The sequence below is a fragment of the Parambassis ranga genome, chromosome 21 (assembly GCF_900634625.1).
Source record: "Parambassis ranga chromosome 21, fParRan2.1, whole genome shotgun sequence".
NCBI classification, from domain to species: Eukaryota; Metazoa; Chordata; class Actinopteri; family Ambassidae; genus Parambassis; species Parambassis ranga.
This window is the reverse complement of record NC_041041.1, coordinates 7547521-7560579: the sequence shown is the minus strand read 5'-3', so window position 1 is coordinate 7560579 and position 13059 is coordinate 7547521. Positions and strand designations below refer to the sequence as shown.

At 40.9% G+C, this 13059-nt stretch overlaps 1 protein-coding gene across 1 annotated transcript in view; it reads right to left on the bottom strand.

Moving 5' to 3' along the window:
* Positions 1-13059, bottom strand: part of kdm6a (lysine (K)-specific demethylase 6A) — a 32971-nt gene that overhangs the window by 10883 nt on the left and 9029 nt on the right. Inside the window, exons 6-10 of the mRNA XM_028433729.1 lie at positions 8103-8223; positions 3624-3678; positions 3157-3191; positions 1453-1546; positions 130-256 (exon numbers count right to left, since the gene is read on the bottom strand). Of these exons, the coding sequence (XP_028289530.1) occupies positions 130-256; positions 1453-1546; positions 3157-3191; positions 3624-3678; positions 8103-8223 (432 nt within the window). The remainder of the gene's footprint in view (positions 1-129; positions 257-1452; positions 1547-3156; positions 3192-3623; positions 3679-8102; positions 8224-13059) is intronic.

Sequence of the window (13059 nt, the reverse complement as noted above, 5' to 3'; positions counted from 1 at the left end):
TCGTAAAATAATCACTCTAATTAAGACTCAAAACATATCAGACTCAAAACATATCAGACTCTAACGGGATTAAGGTTAGTCATGAACACATTCACACCAATACATATATCACACCTTTGTTTATCTTACCTGCCAAGAAAGTACCAGGACTGGCCAGAGTTTGGATCTGCTTCTAAAGACTTCTGCAGACACTGGATGGCATAACTATCCTTGGTGCCCTTATCCCCCAGCTGCTCCACTGTGTGATGCATCCAGCCTGAAACATAAAGCAAAGTTTAGATTAATGATTTAAAGACTACCCCTCTTTAAAATTTAGCCAAAACACCTTTATTCTAAAAGACAGCAGATTTAGAGAGGTGTAGACTCAAACATCCAAATCAGCACATATATCCTATAAAAACCTAAATCTAAGCTCTGTAATGCAAAAAAAGGACTAGACACAAAACAAAACATAAGGCTTGCCCTTTCTAAATTGTTTTAACCAAAAGGGGGGGGGGGTGTTCTTCACACACTTAAAAAGGTCTCCTTTAGACCAGCCTTTACAAAAAACTCCTCCCTGCATTCAAACCACCACACACACACCTCTCACCAACCAGTAATGGCCAATTTCATACAGTCTCTCAGGAAGACAGTCACAAGCAATCACAGACCTCCCTGCTTCTTCCCCTTCTATACACCTGTGGCAAGCTCCACAGGTAACCATGACAACCCCAGCAGACTAGGCTGGGAATGGTTTTTACAACTGTGGTGAGCGAGTGGGGGGTGGCTGTCTACATAGTGGAGGAGAGGAAAATAGAAGTCTCTGAGTACAATGCAGCCTTAATTTTGCAGCTGACACTGCTCATTCAAGGCTGTGAACTTGAAGGTGTTTTCTTCTTAAAGCATATTTCTAATCAAAATAGGTCTATAATTAGGTGAATAGCCTTTTGAACATTTTTACTTGTTTGCTATGGCAAGCTTTACTGATCTTCATAAGACTTTTTCCTTAAACAATTGACAAATAAGATGACCAAAATTGATTCTGTGATTTCATTTCTTTCTCCCCGACTGCTTTTAATCCACACAATCAAATTGCTAGTGAATACATTAAGCTTAAAATGCATCTTGCATAATTCATGTGTGAATACAGAGTGAAAGTTTCCTGCCTCCTAAATTTTGGCTGTAGCCTACTGCCCCAATAGCTTAACTTCACCTAAGGCTTAGTCATGGATGGTGCCAATCTAAACTATAGATGGGTGAAAGGAAACCAGAGGAATTAATGTTCTGTTACACCCCTCATGCACAAACATGCAATCTGATAAAATAAGGTTGAAAGTTGCAGAAAGAGTTGTAGAAGACTCTATGATGGCACTAACAAAAGCAAACATTAAATGCAATTCCAACAAAACAGGGCAGATGTAGAAGTTCTTGATGCAGAATACTAAAACTAGAGGCAAATGTCACCCTACTCACCAAGTTGTTGCAGTGTGCTCGCCTTCACCTGGGCAGGAAGATTGTCTGTCTGCAACAGACTTTCATACGCCTCTTTTGCTGCTCTGTATTTCTTCTGCAGGGAGAACAGGAGGAGGAAGAAAGAGACAGAAGGGTTGTTTAAGCCAGACAGGAGAAGTAGAGTTTTATGGTCCTATCTGGACAGACAAAAGAGTCCAAAGACTTCCTCACACTCGTAATGACCAGCCAGACGAACCCATACAAAGATACAGGGGGAGGGTCACTGCAGAAGAGGACAGGCCAGACTCAACACGTCTGGCTGCTAAGTGTGAGCACTTAAATGTATGTGTGTAATAAGAGCAGTTGAAGCTTTGTGTTTCAGGGAAACCTGAGCTGCCTGGTCTGAGGTGAACACACAGTTTGTTTTAACTTTGTGACCTTACCGACCTCAGGTCTGGACTGATACATAATGGTATGTGTGTGCATACCCTTTAAGTTCTCTTATCAGCTCAAACATGGTCTTCTCGGAAATGGGTTGCCCCCATTTCTATAGAACATATAGCTCCAAATTTACACACACACACACACAGTCTAGCCATGGACTCTTCCTGTCTGTGCACAATAAAGACACCTCAGGGTAAACATTGGCACTTGGGGCACATAAACAAGAGCGGCTCTTAGTGCTTCCTTCCTGTCTGGACTAATGATTGTCAGAAGCAAGATACGCACTAAACCACAGGCACCGATATGACAGAATATCTGAATCACATGAATACACTTGAATCCCATGATCTATTGAAAGTACTCATGACAAAAGACGACTCGAAGAAAAGGCCCAAGTAAACTGACCATAAATTAACGCTATATTTTGTGTACAGTAATACCGGTTATAAAAAGAACATTTGTGTCTATACTGGCTTTTCATCTTCCTATAATATTTAGCAAACTGACAAGAGCTCAGCAATGATGTGTTGAAGCACTGAAATAACCGATGGTGTTATCTATTTAGCTGATGAAAATATGAAGAAATTCAACATGTTGGTCACAGCCTCTTGCTTTATTGTTGCTATAACAACCTTGAGTTTTAATACAATGATCAACTGTGTGCAATTACAACACTAATTAGACCTAACTATAAAGTGCACACATTCTTTATTCTGGGTGGGTTTGACTCCCACTGTTAACATGAATACCTCTAATAGACCCCTGAAGGACAGTGTGCCTGCTTTCAGGAATGCTGATGAAGCAGGTTCCAGCCTGCAGAATGTTTGTTTGTGATTGCCAGAAATGTCATAGAAAATTTAAAGTAGCAGCTTTCATTGGTCAACATCCAGCAACCACAACATAGTAACAGAGTGCCACCACTCCAGGATTAAAAACACAGCACAATAACTAACAAATAAGATCAATAAGACTTAGTAAAGAGTCAAGAATGACAAACTGACTACTTATTGTCTGGTCAACACTGTGAGGGAAAGCCCATGTGAGAGCCAGTGTGAGTATGTCTAGAGCAGATAAATTGTTGCTAAATGATAATTAACGTTCTCTAACACACAGCCACAGGACACTGAATATTTAACAGATACCATGACAGCTGACGGCTGGAAACCACGTGCTCAAAAGCATGAATGGCAAAAAGTGAGCCTTTATCAGACTCATAGACAATAATAATAAATGCATTCGTACAGGCTATTAAAAAACAAAAAGTAAAAAGGGACTGCTTACCTGGATCTCATACAAATGAGCAATGTGGAACTGAACTGTGGAAAAAAAAAAACACAGAAAATAAGAATTAGGAATCTCCTCCTTAAAAATGATGTTAACATATCCACCCCATGGACCTCAGTGTGCACAGATTGCCTACAGTATGGAGCACAGATGGGAGGGGGAGTGGGACATTTTCCCTGGAGTGTACATGTAATTTGAAATCACAGTGTGTATGTGCAATGTGCTTGCGAGCACTTCCAGCTCTATCTCTCTTTCTCCTTTTGCTGTCTCCTAGGCAACCCCAGTCTCGGGCAGAGTCAGCAGGGAAACAGCAGCAGAGAGGAGAATTTGCTCTGTAGAAACATTCCCATGCCCTTTCAATATGTGCTATATACCACCAAAAAGGTTTTACAAGGTTTACAGCAAGCCTAATGCTACATTACATGACAGTGTATAGATGTGATATTTATAGCAACACTACTCACTTTCAGCTTTGGACAAAGTGCAGAGATTGGAGTCGATCAAAGCCAGCTGAAAATGCTGCAAAGAAAGAAATATTTTATTGTGAATTAAAATACATCAATGTCTAATAAAAACACTTCTAATTCCAAAAAAATCACCGGTGCTTCAAAAGAACTCAAGGAGAAAGTCTTTCTCTGTCCATTTTCCTTCACAGGATGCCCTGGAGGATTCACAACAAACCATGAATGAACCCTGGTGACTGTAACATGAGAACGCTGATAGCTGGAGGGCCTGTACCACAGATATTCTCTGGATCAGTCCTTATGCTGACACCTTGCCTTCTTTTTTTATATCCAACATGAAAACAAAGTGAGACGCTGGCATCCTGCTCCATCATCGAACCTAAAAAAATGGGTTTGGTGGGTATGGCAGATATCTGCAGAGACTTGGCCCTGGGTGTCAAGGCGTGGCACACTGCAAGTCACCATGTCAATCTAGGGTCAGTGAACAAATTAGCCCACATGTATGTCACATTGCTAAAAAAGACTCTTAAGGATAGAAAGGCTCAGAGGTCTGGCTTCCTTCTGTCCCTGCTTAGGACTCCCACACAACTTCACACCCTCATTCACATGTTAACATATCTATCCATATCAGTTGATAAATCCTTCAGGTTATCAGAAATAGACACAGCAGATAAAGTTGGGAAAAATGAAGCAAGGCGTCTGAACCTGCAGTATTTTAATGCACAGACATCCATGGGAGGCTTCAAGGTGATGAGCTCCATTGCAGTTACTAAGCTGCACCATGACCCAATGCAGAAACACGCTACCTCGTGCATTTAATTTGGCACCGCTAGTATCTGGGTCAATAAAAGCCCTTGAGTCTTGAATCCAGGAACTGCTCACCCTGCTCTCACATACAGTAGCTATAGAACAGACTGTATTGCTGGCGTTGTTGTAGTGGATCCCCCGAAGAAAAAAATGTAACCTTAAAGCCAGTGTATCACACTGTATCAGCTATCCAGACTTAGGCAAAATATAGCCTCAAACAGCCACACACACTTGAGGAGCCGGTAGCCTTATAGCAGAAGCTACACAGACGGTCAATGTCAGGCAGATACAAATCAAGACACGTCCAGCTGGATCTTTCTTTGCATGCTTCACCCAGGGCCACTGGGGCTACACACACTTACATGTGCACAACACAGAACCATAAAGCTCCTTTTTAAGCAGAGCTGACACAGACACACTCTTCAAAGAGAGATGTCTTTATGCAGAGAAAACAGAGTCAAACACACACATACATAAATGCGTTACCTAGACTGCTTTGACATCACACTCCTCCTGGAACACCACAGCATCCTCCTGCAAATATTTCCTCATGCTCTTCTATCCTTCCCTTTCACACTTGCTCTAGCACCAGGCAGATAATGCAGCAGGATTGTCAGGCTGGCATTCCGCCTCCCTCCCCATGTCTCGGTTTCCTCACTCTCTCTCCCTCCTATCTTTCTTATTCTCTCTCACTCCCCCCTCCATCCCCCTTTTCTATCCTGGTGTCACTGATTACTATTCAGCAGACGGCTGCAGTAGAGAGTGCAGAGAGATGACACACAATACCTCAAAGCTGGAACAGTCAGCCACACACACACACCACCTCACCCTGTCGCTCTCTTTCCTCCCTATCAACTCCTTTCTCAGTTCAAAGCTCTTCTGTATGGCTGCATGTCTCTACAGAGTCAGCCAACCTATCATCTCATATGGCACACAAACATACTCCTGCAATCTTATTTCCTCCTCTCTAAATCACGAAATTAGCATCCAGTAATGAAATGAAGTCTGTCTATCCATATTTACTGTGGAGTGTAATCTGGGTGCAGTTTTATGCAGTGGCTGGCTCTTAACCTAATTATATTGTCTTCTTAGGAACTGCAGCCATCCTTCATCACTTCATGCCTCTTAAAGTCTTCAGATGATCAAAAGGAAGAGCAATGAAATGCATATCATTCATAAAAATCTGTCTCTACGTTCCTTTCATCATTTGCAAAAGAAAGTCTTTTATAACAATTTCCTGTTTTCCCCATTCTCTTTCCTTTCTCTCATTTATTCTCTGCATTTACTCAACCTCTGCTTCTCTGAACAGGAGCCCACCCCTCCCGGTAGATAACTGGGGCAGTCGTGTGTGAGAGATGCTATCTGTGTGTGTGTTGCTGGCTGTGAGCCAGGACTACATGGGAGGGGTGTATCCAAGACAGAGTGAGGACGTGCAGCACGTGCACCCTACTTACCTAAATAATGTACCACCGAAAAAACCCAACAGACATGCAGGTGTATAATAATTATATTAGGCTGACATGACCTGACCAGCTGTAAAGAGTAGACAAAATACAGCCATTCACTGAACTGGCCTTAAAATTTCCTTTGGGAATCTCAGCAAAATCCCATCTTTAACTCTTGGGTTCTTGCAGAAAGAACACATGATATGCTGCCTTACACTATTACACTATTCTTAGTCTGAGCTGCTAGCACCACATGACGTTTAGGAGGTAAAGAGAGAACAAGTAAAAAGCAGCAGTGGTGACTGTGTCACACTGTCTTTTTCTGCAATGTAAAACAGACACATTTCTAACACACCTGCCCTGTCCACATTTACCACATAAATGTAACAATGTTTTAACAGGTTGAACAGTATGTCAGTGCAGAGAAATGTATAATCAAAACTCCAGTGATGTAATGTCTGGAGCAGAAAAAAGCCCAGTATCAAATACCAGTCTTTTCCTGAATGGGATGAGGGATTCATAGACAACAATAGATCCATAGGTTCCAGTCAAAGAGCCTTTGGTTACTGTCTGGATATCTGTGGCTCACAGGTGTCAGGAGTCTGTAGACAGACCAGTCAGATGATCCGCCTGCCTTTGTTAATCCAAAGGACTAGGGAGGTCAAGTCCATTTATGCACTTCTATGACTGCACATCAGGTTTACAATACAAACTGGCATGAATGGAAATTGACTCCATGCGATGAACACTGATTAAAAACTCATGTCTAAATAATTAATTGTGGTTTTTAACTGCACTTCCCCAATCATCAGCTGTGGGTGCATCACTTTGACAAGCTAATGAAGCAAAGACTCAATGGTGTATATGATAACTGCCCATGTTACTGAAACTCACCAGTATACCTTCTCCTTTTAACTGCTATCATAACCCTCCACATACACATAAAACAAGATAACACTTTATTAATCCCGAAGGAAATTCTTGACGCTGATGGTTTTCCAACAGTTGCCTGCTTGTTTGTTGGCTATATCTCTGACAACCGTATTTTCACGACCATAAGGCGCACCTAAAAGTCTAACATTTTCTCAAAAGTTGGCCGTGCGTCTAATAATCTGGTGCACCTTATGTATGGGTTGAATACCAGACACAGGGACGTGATACGTAAACTACGTACGCTGGCAGCAATTCACCAATCAGCTGAACACTACGTCATACGTACACTACGTACGCTAGCATCGATGAACCAATCAGATGGATACTACGTAATACGTACACTACGTACGCTGGCAGCAATTCCGCAATCAGCTGAACTTAGCCGATCAGCTTAAGGCAAAGCAAAAGGGCTGGATGGACGAGGAGAAAATGGGAGAGTGGCTGAGGGGGGTTTATGTGAAGAGACCGGATGTTTTTTCCACGCATCCTGGGCGTGGGAGCGATGGATGGCAGACGGCGAGCACAGCTTTACTAAGACTGGGAGGCAGCGCCGGGCGAGTTTCGCCACCATATGTGAGTGGATTGTGGATGCGTGGACTAATGTTTCTGCATTGACTGTTGTCTGAGCTTTTGTGAAAGCCGGCATAATTTCTGAACAGTCAGCTGGCAACGACAGTGACTCTGACAGTGATGATAGGGTAGCTGGTATGCAAGCACTAGAAGTTGTTTAATTCTGACACTGAAGATGAGGACTTTGATGGTTTGCAGGAGAGAATTGATTCAAATGTGAGTTTATTGTACATAGCTGTAATAAGTTTGACTTAACTCACTGTTTTGCTTCCGTTACCTTTTTTTTGGGTAGAACATACGTTTTAATGTAGCATGCGCCTTATAATAAGGTATAATGTATGAGCTGAGGACAGAAATGGACCCTGTAATTGAGACTGCGCCTTATAATGCGGCGCGCCTTATGGTCGCGAAAATACAGTATGTGTGCAAAGATGACACCTTGACCCGTCAGCAATTAGCTTTGAAAATCAAAAAAGTCAGTATTTTAAAAAGATACGTCTGACCAAGCAGTTTGGAGCCTTTTTGCATCCAAACATTCAATCCAAACGTGTCAGTAGTAGTGGTGGTAGATGTTTAACATCATTAATAATTAATAGGTGATGGCAAATAATAAATCACAGCACACCCATTGTTTGGAAACAACTCTAATTCTAAAGCAGTTTTAGAGGTAAGAACCCTTTAAAATTTTTTATCGAGTTCTCTCATCAAACAAAACAATATTTACCTTTAAACTTGACTCGTAGTCTGTGTTGACTTTAAACATGAGACCCAGTCTCAGATGAATCTCTTTAGCTCTGGAGAAACCTGGGTCAATGTAAAGCACCTCTTGGAATGCCTTGATTGCCCTGAAAAAAAAGAAGAAAAAAGAAGTTTAAGCAGCTGGAATCAGTACTACTGTCATTCATCAGGCTGGCAATGCTCTCACATGGATAATATGGCCATAAATTAGACATCTATCAGCAGAAGTGATGCAGACAGGACACAGAAATTATCCCCATTTATCTGTGTCCATACTACAGTCTGACATCAACCGTCAGCTCTCTCAAGTCTTAGTTGATGACAAAACAGCTCATTGTAAGTACATTGCCAAAACATTTAGTAAGTCCTCTTTTGGTGTTAATAAGCACTTTGCGTTTTAAATCTAGGATTTCCTAGATTTGAATGAATTGCAAAATAGATACAAACAAATTTAGGATTTGCCTGTTGTAGTCATAGATATTCTAAGTCCATGTTAAAGGGAATTACATTTACAGACAAAATGATTAGTATGTCATTCTTTCTTACATATTTCCCATGTGCCACAACAAAGTAACAGAATTAAATTACTACTGCTTACTACACAGAACGGTATAAAACATACAATAAAATGTGTCAAGATTGTTACAGCTGACTGTTCACATCAACGTTATACTATTTAGAGAAACAGAACGTAAGGATATCAAAATAATATTTTACACACACAAAACAATGTTTGAATACGTACATAAAACAGAGGCTCTTCATTTTACCATTTATAAAACTACCTGACTGGAAGCCACATGTTCCTATTCCAATGTTAATCAGCCTGTTTTAGACAGTTAGCTAGCACCTAACAGCTAACTACTTCACTCATTTAAGTCAGGCTAACAGTGTACCGGTATCATGATTGAGGAGCTTTAGCAACACCTTAACTCGTTACTCTTCATCCTCAGACTCTGAACCCCCTCAGTCCGGCTGCACTGTCCTCTCTGTCCCCCGCAGCATGCAGCATTCTGTTTAGTTTGCTGACATGGCCCAAAAACTTTAGCTTCGCTCAAAGATTTTGTATTGAAGGTAAGAGCTCTCACTCCAATAGCTATTCACTGCCATACACATGAACATGACAACACAGACAAGCGATCAGGAGAAGGTCAGACATCTGCTGGAAATGAGATCTTTGTTGCTCTTAAGACAATGATTTTTATGTTACATTATCAACAAGTATCGTCCTGCAATCCACCGATTTCAACAAAGGATTACCAATTAATTACCATCTCTTTAGGCTGTAACTATAACAGAATACAGTTACTCATATTTTGAATTCTAATTACGTAACGTCGGTACATGTAATCCGTTACTCGCCAACACTGGTTCCCACAGTCAAAAACAGTATAAAGCTGTGGTGATCAATGCGTATTCTAACTGAGACGTTTGTGAGAGTGAAAGGAATCATAAATAAAGAAAGCTATCTACATATCTTGGAAGACCTAATGCATCAAAACTGGATGTTAGTTGTTGTTTTGTCTTCCAAGATGACAATGACCCAAAGCATGTGCTCCTTTAGTGACGAATTACCTGCAGGAGAGCAAACTGAACATTGAGTCCCACGAAAAGCCGTGACTAAAATCCAATTGAAAATCTGTCAAGTCTACTTAAGACCACTGTCTATGTAAGGAGACCATCAAATCTGGAGGTGCTTGAGAGATTAGCCAAAGAAGAATGGGCTTTGATCCTCAAAAGATGTGCCTCAAACATGTTTAAAACTACTAAGTGACACCAATCAAATGTTTTTTTTATATTTTCTAACCTGTTTCTATTTACATATTAATGCAAGGTAAGCTTCCCAAGTAAAACCAGTACGATTAGAAATGTGTTAAAATTTCTAACAGGAAAATATTGACACCAATAATCCAAAACCAGCAGTGCGTTACTCAAACTTATCATCAGCGTACAAAGTCTATTCAGCCCCAGAAGCTAAGGGCAAAATTTAAGTGTAAGTGCTAAGTGTAGAGACAAGTAGGCTGGGTCTAAATACTGAAAGGCTGCTGTCATATTGGCAATTTGCTTTCTGTTCCTCTATTAACATTCTATAATACAGCAAAAAGACCACTACGTAATAATAAAAACAACTTCCCAACTAAACCCACTCACTGCGTAGCTATGACAACAATGGCAATTGCATGTCAGCATGAGCCCTTCTCCTGCATGAAACAGCAGAGCACTGAGCTCACTGCTGACTGTGTGCAACACACACACAGTGGACTGAACTCATTGCCCCCGTTGCCTCCTCCCCATCTCCCACCCTCTGGTTTATCTGGTCCCTCCCTCTCTCCCTTCCCTTTCTGTTCACCCTCACTGGCAGAACCCAAACTGTAGCTCTTCAGCAAAAACAGGCTGCGACACATAGCGTACGGTAGACTCCAGCCAAAAGATGAACACAGGCCTAATGAAGCCTTTTCAAAAGGTCATCTGATACCAAGTTTTCGACAATGTGATTCAGCTGATTATATAGATGCCATTTGCTGAGCATGCTGGGCATCTTGCAACTACATGCTCTACATGTAAACATCACATTTACATTATTTTTTCTTATTATGGATTTTGTAATCAAAATGGAGCAAACAAATGATTTTTGACAAGGCTGCATGGGTCCAGTCTCTGGAAAAGCAAAATGTTCAATATTTGACAGGTCAGCATTCTTTTGGGCCTTGGGCACATGTTGACATGATCCATCCTTTAGGGTCCATGTGTGCATGGAACACAGACTCTTCACTGCTTCGAAATTAGCATAATAAAAGGCATTTGATGGCATTGAATAAATCGCTTATAAATTAAGGCTGCTCCTTATTAACCCGGCACTGGTCATAAACAGCTAATATTATCTCTAAACTGATTGACTGGCTCAAAACAAATGGCAGATTAGTGGACCTGATCAGATGACATGCACTTCAGAGTAAAACAGAGCAGGCATGTTCTTAATGGAACCACAGATTATCTAATCAAATGACCTAACCACAGCAGTTAAAACACATTGCCTATTTCTTGCTATGCTGATTAAATAAAAAAAGAAAAAATTGCCTAAATTAAACAGAATCACCCCCTTCTTTATTTTAAACATAACTTGGCAACATTGCATATTTTATTGATTCGTCCACTGTTAAACTGGAAGTGTCCTGTTAACACAGACCTCTGCTCATTTTAGACAGCAAGAAACCAAAAGAAGAATCACCACAATAAATAATAATAGTAAACCTAACTCTGTTAGTAGAGTTACAAGGTTTCTTACTTAATAAAACAAAAATGCATGGGTCGCCACTCACCAGACGGTGCCAGACCTTGTATTCACACCCATAAAACACAACCTTCTGATTAATATTTTTATAAACATTCAGGAGGTTTAATTCAATATGGCACTGTTTGTATTGAGATTAATGAGATAGAACTGATCAGTTGCTACCGTTTACGTAGTTTACTATGTTTAAAAAAGGTGTCTGTGTTAAGGGAAAAGGATATTAAGTGCATAAAAATGATTGGAGACTTAGAAATGGTCACAGCTTAAAGGTTAAAAGGTTAAAATATCTAACAAAGCTTGTGTGTCAGATATGGTAATTAATGAATTCATATTTGAGAGCTCAGCTCTCATTAAAGGTTGCACAGTTGAAACAAAGACCATTGCCCTATTTGGAGACATGAAAATGGTCACAACTGTTGTAATTAATGTCGCTATAGTCTCTGCCAAGGTATAAATTTGACTTATATGTGGCTGCTTCAGCTACATTGAAGAGTATATTCTAGCTTCAAGTGGACCCACGATAGGTGATTGGAGGTGATTGGTAATTAGCCAAATCTGTGACAGGACCCTCAAACTCTGCTATAAATCTGGGGCCTTATTTAACAAAGATTCTAAGCGCTAGGAGTTTCCCTTTGTGGTGAAATTCTAAGAAAATTCTTAGAATTATGACGTTGGTGTCCATATTTTTTGTCTGAAGGCTTCAGTTTGGCCAAAAACAGAAGTTGTTTAGAGGGGGTTTTTACATTTTAAACGCATTAGGAGATGGACAGAGAGAGCTGCAGTTAGGGGCAGTTGATAAACATTCAGGTTGCCATGGATACAGGCAGGCAGGGCTGTTACCATGGTGACAGGCTGACACAGGAAGTTATTTTCAAAGATCAAAGGTAGGTGCTCCTACTCAGGCCATTGTTGGTGCGAGAGCGCAGCTCAGAGATTTAATTGTTGTACGACTCTGAGCAATAAAGGTGTTTTGGGCAGTTCTGTGGAAATGAACCTGCCTGAAGTGCAAAGCAATAGGCGTCCTAAAGGAAAATTATCTCAAGTGTGATTACTGGACTAAACGTGGAGAACAGAAGGATCAGAGTGGAAGAACGAGAAACACAGCTGCAGAGGAGGTTAACATCTTAGCAACATATTTCTTCATACAGTCAGTTTAATGGTGAGTACCAACAGTAGGGAGTGATAAGTGCAAATTCATCGCGTTTATTCAAAGAGAGAAAGGGAGAGAGAGTTGTGCGCATTTTCTGCACATGCTGTGTGTGTGTGTGTGTAAGTGTGTCTGTGTCTGCGCGCATTGGGGCGAACTCCATTCTGCGTGATAGAGAGACCAGACAAGTGTAAACCCAGGGACTGTAGAGATGGTGGAGCTCTTGGTGACGTTAAATTGATGTTAGACTCAACTTAAAGAAAACACTGGGAGGAAGCTATTGTCTTGTAGAGAAACATCTTGTGATTCTGATGGTGTCCATATAATTTTTGTCTGAAGACTTAGGTTTGGACTAGGGATGTCCCGATCAGGTTTTTTTGCCCTCGAGTCAGAGTCTGAGTCATTTGATTTTGAGTATCTGCCGATACCGAGTCCCGATCCGATACTTTCTATAAAGGCACTCATTGCGGCAAAACCCGTGTATGTTTGTGTGTGTAGGCCTGT